Raw genomic sequence first — 16,558 nt, forward strand, 5'->3', positions numbered from 1 at the left:
AGCGTTGCCTCTGCCGTGAACAAGTTGTATTTTCACGTCGTTCTTGTGATGTGGGAGCCCACTCACCTAGATCATTTCAACCTATAACACAATTTTAAGTGAGTTAGCTGCCCCAGTAGCGGATCGACCTACCTCTTGTCCAAATGTAAGCGCCGAGAATACCATAATGATGTCGGTGGTCTTTTCATACTTAATCTTACTCACCCCAATCGTACATTACTACGACAGAGGCGGCAACTGCGAAACGACAGCGAACGTCAGTCACTATCATCCTGTGGCTGACTCTCCACGAACCTGCAAAACGGCCGCTAATAGTACTCGCATTGATGAGTGGCCACCAACTGGGATCATTTGAGACTAGAGTCGTACTATTAGAGGATGGGAGAAAGCGAGGGAACTCGGTGGACGCACAACGATCGCATTCAAGTTCGTGCTTGATATACCACAAGCGTGTAGATCGCCGAAGTGAGACTTGAGGGATGATATCTATTAGAGATCTGATTGATCGAAGTAAGCGTTTCAGCCTGAAATCCAGCAGAAAAACAATGTGCATCCAGAGATACGGGCCATCAAAAAACCAACGAGTCTCCGAGTCATGGTGCGTTATAGCTTTGTTGTTATTTTTAAAAATGTCACACACCTGTTAGACGAGGTTGCTAGCTCTGCACATGTGTAACTAAGTCAAGACTGTGGTCCGTTTGACTGTTACACCAAAAGGCAGTGATACTAGTACTGAAAGCTTGTGCTTCAGTATCGCGGACAGTAATATTTATGTAGATTATGGGAACTCTAGTAAGCCAGCGTGTTTACAGCATGTAGCTGAGTGTTACGTTCAAGCCTCCATACACAAAGGAATAGCATTAATCATCGCGAAAAACAATATAAAGTCATGTATTACGACGTGAAGGTCCCACAATCAACGTAGCTAGCGATGATGCAGATTCAGACATCCCTTGTAGCGCGGTCATCGAGAATGCTTTGAGGATCAACTTAGCAGCTCATAGTGCCACAGCACGTGGTGGCTGTATGTAGACGAGGTCAAGCTCCCAATTGAGGTTAGCAGCGAGTACTATGTAGTGGCTTGTTGTTTTTCATATCTACAAGAAAGTCCTAGTCTCCGAGCATTCATGGCATCTCCGAGTGAGAGTAGGTCGCTGTTGCCGTCAGAGTTCGGCAACTCTACGCCTTCTGCCTACGGTGCTTCCTTGAACCCCAATGACAACCCAGAGTTCACTTCTAGGAATGTGTTGGAGAGAAATGTTTTGCGAAAGCTAGACTTCAGAACAGCGTATCTTGTTCTTATCTACATCTTGAATCAGGTGCGCAACGTCAGTTATCCCGCCCATCTCCGCCTCTGAGGAACTCAAGATGGATCGACATAATGCTGCGTAAGACGTTCTGTAAGGAGTATCTGTTTCTAGCTAATATCTGTCTTCACCCGCAGCGCTGCAAGGCTTCGTGGTTTCGAGGAAGACCTCGGCATGGAGGGTACACAATTCAATACGTTGATCAGCAGTTTATACATCGGTTATTTGTTCACGCAAGCACCTTCGTGAGCAATCTGAGCTTTCAATTTATAACCCCCTTTGACCATTGAACTATGGTTGGCAGAAATATGATTCTCACTCGCATAACAAAACCATCGCTATATCTATCGAGCTGTATGTCGCTATGGGGTCTCCTGACCACTCTCATTGGTGTGTTTTGTTATCTTACTATGTTTACTGTGGCGGATTTAAAACGGACGGCAACTCATAATGAAGGAATATCCACGAGGTTGGTGTATTGTGCAACTGTGCGCGATTGAAACACTGATATACACCTTTGCAGCTACTACCAAGCACTTTCCTTACGCTTTCTGGTGGGATTTTTAGAGGCTACATTTTATCCTGGTGCTTTATATCTGCTTTCGAGATGGTACTTCCCCCGAGTTTATACAACAAACTGGCTTGCTAAATGGATGCAGGTATAAGCGAGAAGAGCTTGGGTACAGGACCGCGTTCTTCATGGTAGCAGTCGGTTTTAGCAATGCTTTTGGTTCTCTGTTTGCCTTTGGAATTCTGGCGACCATGGAGGGGTTTCTCGGCTATGCAGCCTGGAGGTTGGTACGATATATTTCAATGAATTTTATGGATTTTGACTACTATCAGGTGGTTGTTTTTCGTAGAGGGCTATTTGACAGTTTTTGTCGGCATTTGCGGGATGTTCATACTTCCTGATTTTCCTTCGAGCCCTGCACGTTGGCTCACGTCCGCGGAGCTTTCTCTTGCTCGAAAGCGGATGGAAGAGGATTTGAGAGGCTACGGTCCCGCTGAACCTAATTCATCCGGCGGCTTTTCCGATCTCCTGTCGATTATCACAGATTGGAGCGCGTGGTTGATTGCCACAGCAAGCGCTTGCTGTTGTGCATCACTGTCATTTAACCAGTTCTTCCCAACATTGGTGGCCACAATGGGGTACTCGCCTACCATCAGTCTTCTGCTATGTGCGCCACCATGTTTTGTGAGCATAATCACCGCAATTATTGTTGCACGGTAGGCCTTATTCTGACACACACCTAAGTAGAAGTGCTTACAATTTTCAAGTCATTCTGATGCGACGCGTGAACGCTTCGGGCACATGGTCTTTGCATTGTTGATGTTAATTACAGGATATATTGTGGCTATGTCTACGATGAATATCACCATTCGCTACCTCTCATTGTCAGTAAGATTTCGTATACCGCTCTTCCTGGCCTCTTTTATCATCCAATCAGGTTTTTCATGGCTCAGTCGCAGGTCTCGGGTGCTGTCTTGTTAACGTGGATCAGTAACACATTCGCTCATTCCAGCTCCAAGCGAGCAGTTGCGATCGGGTCCATCAACTCCATTGCAATGTTGGGAAGCGTCCTATCGTCGTCAGTTTCTTTCTCATATCTTCTCCATGTCACTATTGATGACATACAACACGGTGACACCAGGTACATCTGGGTATCGAGCCGGGGTCCGACATATAACAACTCATGCCGCATCTGCGTCGCGCTGGCCAGCATAGCTATAATACTATGTTGGGTCTTTAAGCGGCATCTTGAGCGATTGAATGAAGCTACCGAAGCGGAAGAGCGTGAACTGCGCCTTCCCAAAGGTTATAGGTATATATTGTAACTTGTCGTCGAGTGTAGTAGTGATTGTAAATGTCGTAATCGTCAATATTGATATCATCTGTATCGTCTCTGCTGGTCTGTGACCGACACTGACACTCAACATCGCACAAAAGTTTCGAGATGGCAGCATCTGCAGGTTGGTGGTTTGATTGTTCCTGTTGCTAGAAAGTATCTGTAATAGCTATTGGTTCATTAATTTCAACCGTTTTGGCGAGTGAGCTGGGCAAGCCGTCCGATCAATGATTGACCAAGACTACGGAAGACGGCCCAACTTCCTGCGTGGTGAAAACTTGGCAGAGTTCACCACTCCATTTCTGCAGGAGTGGCTATCGAGGTGAAACAGGGGTGAGACAGGCCTCGGGCTCTAGGCTAGTCTAGCCTGAAGGTTTGAATCGAAGACCGCGTGATCTTCGCGTCTTGTCATGTCATCGTCATTATCATACGATAGGTCTTATGGGGGGTGCTTCCACAGGTTCCAGCCCTTCGCTTGTACAATCACGAGGGACCGGCCGCCATAAGCGATAACAGTCCACGTATACTGGCTCCCATTCAAGAAGGCGTTACTAGAGAGGTAAAGAAGAATCAGAAAATTCGCCTGATATCGAAGGTATCATCGTATGCAATAGATGGATTGACAACGCATCAGAGTGGCAGATCATGACCGCCTGTTTCTCACAGATGGCATAACAAGGCTCGATTGGTGGGGAATCCCAGGGGAAGCACTTAAAGAGGTGTGACAGATATGATAAGCGTGACAGACGCGATATGAGTGTAATCACATGTCAATTCGTGTTTGTATATATGAACCCCTTGCGCCTCCATTCCTTTTCCATTCCCTTCTTGCACGCCTACCCTCACACTTACCTTCGCAATAATGGCATCAGTCGCGCAGTCCCAGCATCAACTCCCTAAAATCACGGTTTTAAATCGTGTTGTTTCTATTCCTTTAATTGCGTCTTCACTTGAACAAATAAATGCCATCCTTGAGAAAAACACGCTCACCCGCTCTCCATACCACGCCGCTCAGGCAATCACCAACACCGCTTATAACTACTCGCAACCTATTCAGATTCGTCTTGCCCCACTCATTGACCGCGCAGACGGTATCGCCAACAAGGGTCTCGATGCAGTTGAGTCGAGGTATCCTTATCCGTTCCAGGCCAAGCCCGAGGAAGTGGCCAACTACGTGCGTGGAACTGCGGGAAAGACGTTTGAGAATGTCAAATCCCCTGTAGTTGACGTTGCAGAAGGTATTGACAAGGTTGGAGCCACGTGACCTATAACCCCTGTTACACGATTGACATGAGTTTTCAGAAATTTGCACCGGTCGTTGACTACTTCGAGAGAATCGCTGGAAATATGTCCAATGAATCGGGTGGTTCGTCGCTCTCGTCCCCATCTTCCGACTCTCAATACCAGTATCAACGCGCGATCAACCTTTCCAAGCACCTCAAGGATAATTTCTACGTCTATTCATCAGAGCACCTTAAGCAAGCACAGTTGCAACATGTCATGGTGTGAGTGCTATTTTTTTAGCGCATATATGCATATATTCTGACCAATCGTCCCTCAGTCAACGCGCGGGCCGACACTGCTAACTCTATCTCTGCTCTTACCTCCAGTGGGATCAATAACGCTCAAACTGCTTTTCACAGTGTTGCTGAAAACCTGCTCTCCGAGATGCAGAAAATACATCAGTCGATCGCTCAGCTCCCTCAGACCCTACAGGCTACATATCCTGACATCTCTAAAACCGTCGTGGACTTGCGTGATACCATCACGAATTCTTCTCTCCCTGTTCCCGAGAAGATCAATCGCGTAGGCAGAGAGGTCAAAGAGCGCGTGTCTCCGTTGCTTGAAAAGCTCACGCAGCGGATAAGCGAGATCATTAGCGTCCTTGGGTCGAAGGCAGAAGAGGCCAAAAATACCGCTGAGGCGAATGGGAACAACGTCAATTTTTCCCCCGAGTCAGCGTCTCCTCAGTAAAACGCGGATTCAAAACTGTCATGAACTTTCCTTTCCAGTTATCATTATCACGTTCTTTCATTGTCATCATGGCTTATAGAAATTTGAATAGAGTAGAGATTTCGTTCCTCCATGCACTATGGTTCACATGCATTCATTGTTGTATTTTTCCATTCACCTTGTAGTTGTATTCGAAGCTTTCATACTCCCTTTGTCGATCAGGCAATCACGAATGATTTGTACTGGCAGCACGAGTGACGCCTGCGTAGAACCGACCCATGCTCTGGAAAGTGCAAGAAATTAGTTATCCGACATCAAACAGAGTCGGACATCTGACGGGAAAACCCTCTGATGGCAAACTTAGACTAAATCTTGAAAAATTAGACGAGTTATAGACTGTCAGTCTATTAGAGAATCGTCAACCGCGCCAGTCCCCGAGCACCGAGTCGTGTTGTATTTGTCAGGTGACTACCTCAACCGCTCAGCGCTCAGCCACTGGTCCTGTTCACGACGCTGAGGTACATTTTCCTGAACGAGTCAGCTGATTACCGAATATTTTTCTGCTATCTTGATTTTGGTTTATGCAAGGATTAATATTCGAACGCGCCTGAAAATCGCCAAGTCCCCTGGTGTATATCCACCATCATACTGTCCTGGACCCTTCATACAACAACAACGTTGAATACGAGCACGATGCCGAACGAACAACATTGTGGTCAATGCTCGCCTCCATTCGTGCTCCATCATCATCCTCTTCGTGTGACCGTCTTCGTGTAAGCACACTGGCTTACTAGATTTCCCATAATCTACAGAAACACAATCTTAAGCTCTACTTCGTCCTTGTCATCATCATCTTCTTCTTTATCTGTCTGCAATGTTTCAGCCAGCTTCGCCTCGAAATATTCCTTCATGTCCGTAATCCGTTTATCAGTGTGTTATGGATGGCGAGTTTTAGTTAGTCAGGAATGATATCTATGATCTGCTGCTCATATACCATGTTCTTTCAAGCTCGGTAATGCGTTGCTTGACTGCTTCGAGTGCTAATATCACTGCAGTTTTGGACGGTGCGGACGGTGCGGACGGGATGGACCCTTTCCAAATTTCCGGTATATACTATCACATATGTCACCATCACCATCTCCCAAATCTCACCACCCATGTCTCCGCGACACTTACACTTCCGGGTAAATGTCTCTTTTCTCAAATTCTTTGTCCCTCTCCAGCCCCTCAAACATTGATTTATCCCCTAGCCAGTCAATTCTCTTCAGTCGATTGATCCTGTCCTTCTCTTGCCTTGACTTTGCAGCTTTTTCGACTGCTTCCTTCCGTGTGTTATCAACAGCCACCATTGCCCACTCCGCGCCTTCGACGTGCCTTTGTAGCTGTTTATGCAACTCCTCAAAAATTATGCCGCATGTGACTACAGACCCAGTAGGCGCAGAGATGACGATTGACCAAGGGAATGCCTTCGAGATGATGAGAATCTTGAACGTGGGTATATCTAATGCTGGAACGCGGCTGATTTGTTGCCATGTAGATGGTGCGATCCCTTCCTGCGGGGGTTTGCGAATATCGTAGCGCATGCCTGATCCAACTCGAAGGATGGGGTTGAGGCTGTTAGGGCTGGGCATGGGGCTGGGGCAGGGGATGGGGATGGGACTGTTGGGGCTGAGGTAGGGGCTGGGGCTGTTGGGGCTGGGGTAGCCGTTGGGGTAGGGGCTGGGATCGTTGAGGTAGGGGCTGGGGGGGCTAGGGTCGTTTGGGTAGGGGCTGGGGTCGTTGAGGTAGGGGCTAGGGGGGCTAGGGTCGTTTGGGTAGGGGCGGTTGTTGGGGTAGGGACTGGGTAAGGGCTGGGGTTGTTGGGGTAGGGACTGGGGTTGTTGGGGTAGGGACTGGCGTAGGGGCTGGGGTTGTTGGGGTAGGGACTGGCGTAGGGGCTGGGGTGTTGGGGTAGGGACTGGCGTAGGGACTGGGGTTGTTGGGTAGGGACTGGAGTAGGGGTTGGGGTTGTTGGGGGTAGAGACTGGGGTAGGGGGTAGGGATTGTTGGGGTAGGGGTTGGGACCGTTGGGGCTCGGGCCGTTGGGATGGGGCCGTTGGGGACGTTGTTTGGTTTGGTACTGGTGCGCATGGAGCATGTCAAGATCACATAGGTGAGTGACGCGGATTGAAGGACACCTACGGTTGAACTTGCGGCGTCGTGTTGGTTGATACCACTTTCTTCTTTGATAGTCGTCGGCTGGGTTTTTTTCTGATACACATGAGGCCTGTGGTGTATAATCAAAATACATGCTGCGATCAACTTTATAAGTTCGTAAGGCGTCACCCTGTCGGAAAGAATTGTAACCGAAACTCCCAAAAGTCTAGGTTTCCGTAAGCCTTCTACAGCACCTTGATAAAAGCCGCGTGATGACAATGACCGGATATAACTTTGTGCGCTGCAATCACTTAGGTCATTAGAAGCATATCAAAGAGGGACAGGGCCATTGCGAGGCGGTAGATGCCACCGCCCATAGCTGAAACATTCGAAATTGACGGCCGCCGAAGGCGCTCAGGGGCAATATAAGAGACGCTGAATCACTTAGACGCGTCCGACGTCAACGGCTAGTTCATGGAATTTCGAATCAGTTCGTTGAGTGCCACTGGATTAAAATGAAATCCGGTGGTTCAAGAATCTGTCACTTTGTCAATTACAGCACGGGCTATTGTGTCCACCGCGTTATACTATGTGCACGCGCAGTTTTACTGTTGAAACGCTGACACAGTCTGTGAGTACTTTATTCTGATGCTCTGCGTTGTGCTCACGGTGTTATGTCTGGTGCTGGATGACGTGGCGCAGTGTTGATTTTAAATGTAAATAGGAGATAGAACTATGAATACATAGCCACAGCGCGGTCTTCAGTGCCTTGGGCATCGCGTATAGACGAAGGGCCGGGATTTCAGTGACATGAAACACTGACAGAGCACAGGTCATATCATTAGAAATCAGAAGACACACATTGGAAAAGGTGGAGCACGATTGCAAAAAAGGAATAGAGCCACGTACGGAGATAGACGAACGACACAAATGGGAGACTGCGGAGCGCACACAGATAGTGAGCGCTATGAGCGCTTGAGCAATTAGGAGTACAATGCTGTGCAGCGCTGACTGATCTGCGCGTCTTCACACTTGGGAAATAATGTCAGTGGATACGACTACATACTACAAATCATCGACAACCTCTGGCAATTCATCTCCGAGATTAAGGACTCAACGACGGAGATCTTGGAAGTATACAACGGAGAATTATATTTGCGGAGGAATTGGGGTACATTTCAAGCAGAGCAAAAACAAATGTCTGCTTTTGTAGCGAAAGATCTTCATGATACGAACAAAGAGCAACGACCGAAGGTCACTGCTTGTAAATATATATACTTTGAAACAGCATAACTTAAATAAATACCACAACGAATTCCTCGACCGAAATTCCCCTCCTGCAGAACACTCGGCAACCATTTCCCTACACAGTACTGCTAGTTGATATTTGCACATGCTCCTGGAAGACAAGCGACTTCATGCCAGTTTCTGCGTCGGAGTTGGCCATGAGCTTAGCGTGATATTCCCGAACGCTAAGGATGAGGCGCGGTCCCAGTATAAACATCTGCACGCCCAATAGAATTTCAAGAGCACCATAGAGTATCTCGACTCCTATAGAATATGAATTCTACAGAAATGGTGAGTAGTGGTTGCAAGCAGACGTCGGCGACAGGTCGGCGCACCAGGAGCAATGGAGAGAGAGAACCAAGCCGGAGGCAAGAGACACCAGCAAAGCTAGCACGTGCGGAACTTGAGCAGAAAAAATAGCAGCATTCACATTTTAAGCTCACCTTGCAAAATAAAGCACGTGAGATTTTATCAGCACTCTGAAACAGTCCCCGATAGTCGATCTTGTCGATGGACCATGTCATCGCAGGTCACGGAAGTGTTTCACAGCAATCCAGACTGAAAGACACAATGCAAGGACCTCCAAAACAGTGTTGAGCATCCAAACCATTGCAGTCAGAAGTTGGACGTCCCCCTCATATTCAATACCGCACATATATGAGCCAGAGATTATCAGCTCTGGTGTTTGTCCAATGAGCTGTGTTCTTCAAGTCAACAAGTAAAGCTTACCTACTACAATATGCTTAAGTGTTATTACCGTGATTATTCCGCAGGCGATGCTAACAGCCAGGAAGATAATAACAAGGAAGATAAGCATGATTTTAGATCTCTGATACATGGCGTGTGACCGAGCGATCATGATGACTTGCATCGTGTTTCAGTCGAGTGAGGTATTGCAGCTCACCGCCCAGCATGGCAGTCACGACTACATTTGTCATATTTGATGTGTAATAAATAATAGTGCCTGAAACACCCAATTAGTGATCACTCTCGTCGTAGGATCAAACGCTCCGACTCACACCTATTGAGTCATGTTGAGCCAAGTTCAACGGTCAGAATTTGACTCACCCCTAGATATGAGTGTATTCATTGGATGGGATCAATGAGATGGTTGCGGAATACTCGCTGAATCTGTCAGCGAAACTAATGGCACATTTTCTGTGTGCCGTTGGTCAGAAAAATCGAACACGATGTATATGAGACATGCGCAGAGCGTTGATACTGATACTTAGAGATGGGTTATATAATTAGTATAGCACAGATTTGTTGGCCTCAAAAACATACACAGAATATGGTATTCCAATGTAGCGAATCTAGAATATCTTGGAGTCAGCACAACTCGCCAACCATGCTGTAGTATAACATGAGGTACGAACAACCAAATACAGCACAGTGCCACGGTCATGAGAGACCAGCGTTGCCTCTGTCGTAAATTCATTGTATTCTCTTGTTTGTCTTTTGTTGTGGAACTCCTCGAGCTCTATCACTCACCCAGATCAGTTCAATCTACAACACCATTCTTAGCAAATTGGTTGCTCCGGAAATGGTACCGACCTACCTCTTGTCCGAGTGTTAGGACTGGAAATATCATGAGAATATCAGCGGTTTTCGAACACTGCTGCTCACCCCAACCATATACGACTACGACGCCAGCGGCAACTGCGAAACCGCATTCAATGTTAGATCGAGACAACTAGCCGATTGATGCGACGAACCGATCCAATAGCTGAAAAAACAATCGAATTAACTATCGGCCACCAACTGGGACCATTTAAGACTGCGGTCATATTCGATGGATGGGTGTGACTCTGAGCGAGTGGGAAATGTTGGGGGTTATAACAGATAGTGCTCGTGTAAGATATACCACCGTTCGTCGAATCAATGTTGATTTTGATTTGCAAACCAGTACCATGTACGCGGATGCAATATCAGGAGGCTCCATTCGTTGGTGATGTTGGCAGCTCATTAACATTTCCAACACCAGATGATCTTCAGGATGTTCTTGTCGCAATTGCATAAATCGAGGAGTTCCGTGTACTGTAGAGTTACGACCGTAACTTCGTCACGTGTCCCACCCCACAGCGAATCGAACCTATTTGATGTGACGGTCACACTAAATTTCGGGGAGCGAAGCTATTTTGTGACACGCGGTAAAACAGGAAAAATCGCCAACAAAAAAACCAAAAATTGCTACGGACAGTTAGATACGAGATTCATTCTGAAGGGTCAAAATTGATGGACATGCTGAGAAAAGGCCAAACTCACATGGATTGCAGCTGCCAGGGCGAAGCTAACTTGGATAGGTCACACGTCGCAAAGGCCTACGAAGCTGCGAAGCTAAGTGTGACATGGTCACACCCGAAAGGGCGCGAAGCTACGGTCGTAACTCTACAGTATGCGTAGCCATCAATCTAATGTTACATGTAACTGATATGATCACAACAAGCATGTGTACTCTCTCGGCCTCGGTGGCCTTACCTGAGGCAGACCAACTCCCCTAACTACTGTTATAGAACAAGGACCCATTCGTGATATCTTAGATCGTGCTGTTCTGCTACCCGTTTAGTACTACTGCGGCTGCCCTGCGTATACTTCGAAATCCATAGCTCTATCCACAACTCACAGCTATTAGTATCCCCTCTAGTTGGACCAAAAGAAAAAGAAGACAGTCATTCCTTCGATATTATTTCTGATCTGCACCTGGTTCCCTGTTTAGAGCGTCTTGTTTATACAGCCTGAGTGTCAACAGCAACAGCGCCCGCGCCTTCATCTCGTAAATATTGACTTACTACCACCGCCATCGCACTCCCACCCACTAGTACTCTCCGCCCATCTGCATGTAATTACTTCCTGTGCAAACGAGTTTACTTGGGACAAAGGTCCCATAGTGTCGTCTTCAACTGCCACATTGTGTCCATCGTTCCATTTCTTGTATTAGATACGGTACATTTAACTGTTTGTTTAGTACAGTGACGCCAGATAGACGGGTCATAAGAAGTGTAAACTCGCCAAAGGTCGAACGATCCTTTATACACTGCGAGTCCCGGGTTGAACGGTTGAACGAAGCAAAGTACTGTTGGAGTACTCCAAGTAGACGCCATCACGTCACATCGCAGCTTCTGCAGCTCTAAGAGCGACTTTGAAACCCTCCAGAAGACTCACCCTTTCCTCCATCCCAACACTAATCCTCACCAAGCCCTCTTCTACGCCATACTCCGCTGCCCATCCAAGCTCAAAATAATGCGCCAGAATGGTATACGGACACGCGAGTGTAAAGTTCGTTCCAAGACTCGGGCCCTTGTGGAATGGCATGTTATCGAAGAAAGCATGCGAAGCAGCAGGCGAGGTGAATGTAAGTGAAAAGAGTCCCCCGTAGCCTCCTTCTGGGAGCTTGCATGAGAGGTAGTTTTCAGGCGTGATGTATTTGGGGTAGAAGACCTCTTTGATGGCGGGCGATGGTAGGGGTGTTCCACCCGAGATGGATCTCGATTGTAAGTACTCGCAAACGGCGAGCGTGTTTTCGTCGATGATGCGAATGCGCCGTATAAAGTTGCGGGAGTTGCGCTCCATGAAGACTGCATCTTCATCAAAGTATGTGTCTTCATAGTTAGCAGACATGTATGCTTTGAGCGTAGCGTAGTGGCGACGTTGAGGATTGAGAATTAAACTGAGGGTAACCGGTATGAGATTAAGGTTTCGAGGATGGTAAGACACCTACCTTCCGCCCATAGCGTTTGCATCACCGCTAAAGATCTTGGACAAGCTGCTCACAACGACGTCTGCATGTTGCAGCACGTCGACGTTGACGAAGTTTCCAACGGTCTCGTCTATGACGAGCAGGAAATCATATTTATCTGCAAGGGCACGGAGGAGGGAAAGATTAGCCGAGCGAAGGAGAGGGTTTGACGGGAACTCTACAAAAAGCGCTGCAATAGGCAGCGCGGAAGGGTTCGTGGAAAGTTCCTGCTTGATAATTGTCTCTAGCGCGTCGATGTCAGAGTCGATACCGTGTCCGAGGAAATGACATCCAGGACCCCATTTTTGAAGGATTTTTAGGGTATCGGTGTATGGAAATCTAACAAACTATCAGCACGCATCTCAATGCACCTCTGGAAAAATGTACCCAAAACACACGCTCTTGGCTGGTGGCCGTGTGCCTAGAACCAATTGATGCGCAGTCCAGATTGCAGACATGCCTGTTGAGAACAAGTATACATCGTCCTCAGTCACATCCCTCACGCCTCTGTGGCTGGGCCCCACTTCGACATCGTGTGCGCCTGCACATGGACCATGGGGACAGTCTTCCCAATTGTCTCTGACGAGCACACCAGCAATTCGTCTGCGCATAGCCCGCTTTGCATAAGAACCCGCGCCAAGTGGGAGGTTTCTCCCGTATCGCTCTTCAAGATAGGTGCTTTGGTCTTTACTGAGTACGTCTTGCGGGTTCGAACTGAGTGAAACCGATCCGAAAGCCGGCGATTGCGGGGCGCGCTTGACGCTATAGTGTCTGTTTAGCGCCTTGAATGGAGCACGGGCAGACGTTGGTGAGGGTACTGGAGAATTTGGTGATTCAGTCGAGAGAAGGGAAAGACAGTAGACTGCGAGACGAGAGGAGATACCGAGACCTGTATGTTGCCAGAATTGTTTTGCGAAAGGCCATGCATCTGTGGGGAATAGAACGATGTGTAGCTCCACCGTGGGTTGCGGAGATGGCAAAGGAGTGTCTTCGGGATTAATGTGATACTGCACGAGCCGCGCGTGCGTTGGCGTGCCTGCTAATGATGCTCGGTCAAGCATAAAAGATCGACACCGATCTGCGATCTTCTTGGATGGGTATAGCAAACATTTTTCGTTGGGCGCTCCAAATTTCTGCTCGCATATCCGTGCAAGCTTCCGATTAATGAGTCAGGTATATACTTTTTGGTGACTTGGGACAAACAGATACCTTTTCGATGCTTAGATGGATAAAGAACCTTGGGTATCCAGACACCATCGCGTCAGCAACGCGCTTCTCTCCTTCCTCATATCCCACATTGTCCGCCCAAGTAGGAAGCGAAACAGAGATCGCATGTTGAGTGAAGGGTGGCAATGCAGACCCAAGTGGGGAGTTACTGGCGGAATGCGGGGTAGTCATGATATTAATCGTGGGGTCGAGGCGACTATCTCAGAAGCGTTGCAATGTGCTTATTGTATCATTTCCAGTAAAGACTTGGCGCAAAGTTTTCTAAATTCTGTCGCGTGCCCCGAATAAATGACTCGCGATACAATTCCGGTCGATTTGCCCGATACGGACCAGAAAATCGCCAAATAAGAACATGTATGGCCCGGATTAGCACTGCTGTCGTGTTTTCATTCAGTCTATGCATCACTCGGTGCGGATGAGCGATGCTTTGTCGCTAAAAAGTTTTGAGCTACGTACGAATCTTGTTAAGTTGCAAGGTCATGCTCATTGAATAATGGGCTTATCTTGGCTTGCAGGTGATATATGACGAACACCCCGTCAAACGAATCACTGACACGGATTATTCCCGCTGGATATTTCTGTTCTGGCATTGTAGTAAGCACGTATACAAGGAATCCGACACTTTGCTTTACGGTCGATCGTTTCGCTACAAATTAAGTAACAGGCTTCGTTTGCTGAAGCTCATCTTAGCAAGTTGTCTATTTTTTCCGCCGTATGTTCATGCAATATTACCACGTAACAGTGACAAGATAGAGGGCGCCCATGCCAAGTGTTGCCGTCGCGCAGTGCCTGTTCGAGGGATAGCCCTTGTCGAGGGCCGATTGATGCCCGTACACCACTGATATTCACGTTTTGGTGGGCATACGCCATCGCACATGAAGATATCCCACTGTTATAGCAAGCTCACTCGTACATTTGGGCGCTCAGGTGTTTTGTGTTGATACGTGACTGTGCAATTCCAACGACATTTAGAACATAGACTTCAATCTTGTCTGTTCTGTGCCCTCAATAATGCTCAATTGGAGGCACTCGCTGAGGTTGTCCTTACTACCACACAACGAATCTTCTCTATCGTAGTCATCCGATGCCATCAAAGTAGATTTGTTCCCCTATCCTGCCCAATCAGATTACGCTCCCACAGCACTGTTCAAACTTGTGCGTGTTCCTTGCGTCTAATACTACCAATGTGCAGTCTCTCCTGATTGGGTTGTCGGATTTGCGGAGCAACATTGCCCAGAAGCGACCACTCGAAATGCCAATACTATGAGGGAACTGCCGTCGTTCATGTGCTGGCTTTTTGCTCAGATCAGGTGCCTAACTTTGATTCGCGTCCGACGCAGGAAACTGTGGGCTTTATGATAGAATTCATCGAGCATTCTCCACAGTGACGGTTGATTCGTGAGTGTGCAGATTGAGAGCGAGGGAGCGACAGGTTTAACGTACTGCGATGCCTGTGTCGTCCAGCTACTTTGAGTTGTATACCAGTTTCATAACCAGACCTCGGGCGTGCATGATGTATTCCAAGGCGCTACCACGTAATGGTGGGGTAAACGATTAAAGGTCATACTAGGTGCATGATCACACAGTACTTATCCCTTCAAAGGCTTGGTTTAGGATGTCGTGAATGATATGAATATATTCATCTCTGGACCATCCCAGGTCTCTGATCTCGCACGCTGTCAATCTCCTGTGCTATAAGCTCCTTTAGCAGAGTACCTGCGGAAGGACAGGCAAAGGACAAATGCTGTGGAGGAGGTACCAGAGTATTCAAGGGCGGGTTACCGTTCAAAAGATGGTATGCGTGTAATAGCGACGACTTTGCGATGAATGATCCGGTCCGCCCAATGCCAGCGATACAATTTACCATGATAGGAGGGTCTGGGTCTGGCTCCGGAGATAACAGGAATGAAGAGGTATCCTTGTTGGCGGAACGAAAGCGGGAAGGCTAGCTGGATGTTCATCCTCAGGAACCCCATGGTCCGGCCATACAATATACAGCAGATGGGTAAATACCACAGCATCCTGCGGATTTGTCGAGGTGACAGGAACGATGGCGAACCTGTTCGAACAAGAGCCTCATCGGATGTACTACATCATAGTATTACCTGTCACAGTAAGAGGCCAACAAACTCAAATTAGTTTTCTTCCCTGTACATACCACACACCTTTTGCACTATCCATGATGATGACCATCTACATGGTATTCATTCACAGTATGTTGTCACGATATCCGGAACCGTGGGCAAGTCAGTGCATGCGGGCGTAAGCCTCCGGTCCAATCCTGTCAAAATGATTTTTGATACGCACCACGCACTGCAAGCCGCAAATGAAGGCGAAGGACAAAAGCAGGACGGTCACATATGATAACCCGATCTTCACCGGTGCACCCTTGGTTGGAATATCAACAAGCATTCGAACTGGCGCGCTCCGCTGCCACTGGGACTCCTGTGTCCGTCCTTCATGCTCCCATGAATACTCGAAACTGTAAATACTAGCGACACAAAAAAAGACATACGGTGATACAAGTACAAGTACGTCCAATGGCACAGCAAAAAATAGCACATTAAAATTCCAAGACAATACCACCCTCATCTAACATCGAAGCGTCATTGTGGCTTGACTACTTGCAGCTCTCGTCGTCAAAAACCCAGTGGCCGTATGTCCCATAGTTCTGAAGAGAATCAACAAATCGTGCCGCAATCAATGTAACTGAGCAGCGAACCTTTTGGAAGCAGGATTCTGCCCCCATGAAATGCATCCCACGGAAGCTTATAGGAGTGGTAGCACAGAACTCCTTCCAATCACCTCCAGATGGGAGGTTCTCGAGGTAATGCTCAATATGCTGCATACTGTCAACTTCGCTCACTATATCGTGTCTGAGGAACTCACTCGCTGACCGGATCCAGGCGAAACACAGCCCTGCGACAATCAATAAGTTGCAAATATGCCAATGAGAAGAATCGACAAACAAAATCTTTGCACCAGCTCCAGTATGGCGCACAATCTGGCTCATGCTGGTTGACTTCTCAATGTCCTACTACATTGTTTGGACCCTGGACACAGAA

At 47.6% G+C, this 16,558-nt stretch overlaps 4 protein-coding genes across 4 annotated transcripts; 2 read left to right on the top strand and 2 right to left on the bottom strand.

Moving 5' to 3' along the window:
- Window positions 1–1,127: 1,127 nt before the first annotated feature.
- On the top strand, window positions 1,128–3,143 carry BJ212DRAFT_1444741 (major facilitator superfamily domain-containing protein; the record flags this gene model as incomplete). Its single annotated transcript, XM_041337996.1, has 10 exons — window positions 1,128–1,319; window positions 1,369–1,388; window positions 1,445–1,552; window positions 1,612–1,701; window positions 1,831–1,917; window positions 1,967–2,101; window positions 2,151–2,534; window positions 2,586–2,702; window positions 2,756–2,896; window positions 2,960–3,143. 10 exons carry the CDS (start codon window positions 1,128–1,130, stop codon window positions 3,141–3,143), a joined length of 1,458 nt encoding a protein of 485 aa, XP_041197720.1.
- An 807-nt stretch (window positions 3,144–3,950) lies between these two features.
- Window positions 3,951–5,383, top strand: BJ212DRAFT_1325845 (uncharacterized protein). The gene is made up of 3 exons (XM_041334586.1): window positions 3,951–4,403; window positions 4,457–4,657; window positions 4,679–5,383. Exons 1-3 carry the CDS (start codon window positions 4,017–4,019, stop codon window positions 5,126–5,128), a joined length of 1,038 nt encoding a protein of 345 aa, XP_041197721.1. The 5' UTR covers window positions 3,951–4,016; the 3' UTR covers window positions 5,129–5,383.
- An 826-nt stretch (window positions 5,384–6,209) lies between these two features.
- Window positions 6,210–6,569, bottom strand: BJ212DRAFT_1325847 (uncharacterized protein). Its single transcript, XM_041334587.1, has one exon. It carries the CDS (start codon window positions 6,454–6,456, stop codon window positions 6,280–6,282), a length of 177 nt encoding a protein of 58 aa, XP_041197722.1. The 5' UTR covers window positions 6,457–6,569; the 3' UTR covers window positions 6,210–6,279.
- Window positions 6,570–11,407: 4,838 nt separating this feature from the next.
- BJ212DRAFT_1325870 (PLP-dependent transferase) lies at window positions 11,408–13,783 on the bottom strand. Its single transcript, XM_041334588.1, has 4 exons — window positions 13,476–13,783; window positions 12,654–13,420; window positions 12,249–12,605; window positions 11,408–12,197 (listed from the first exon to the last, which is right to left on the bottom strand). Exons 1-4 carry the CDS (start codon window positions 13,662–13,664, stop codon window positions 11,636–11,638), a joined length of 1,875 nt encoding a protein of 624 aa, XP_041197723.1. The 5' UTR covers window positions 13,665–13,783; the 3' UTR covers window positions 11,408–11,635.
- Between the last annotated feature and the right edge of the window lie 2,775 nt (window positions 13,784–16,558).

Source organism: Suillus subaureus (genome assembly GCF_016647635.1).
Source record: "Suillus subaureus strain MN1 chromosome Unknown BJ212scaffold_4, whole genome shotgun sequence".
Lineage (NCBI taxonomy): Eukaryota > Fungi > Basidiomycota > Agaricomycetes > Boletales > Suillaceae > Suillus > Suillus subaureus.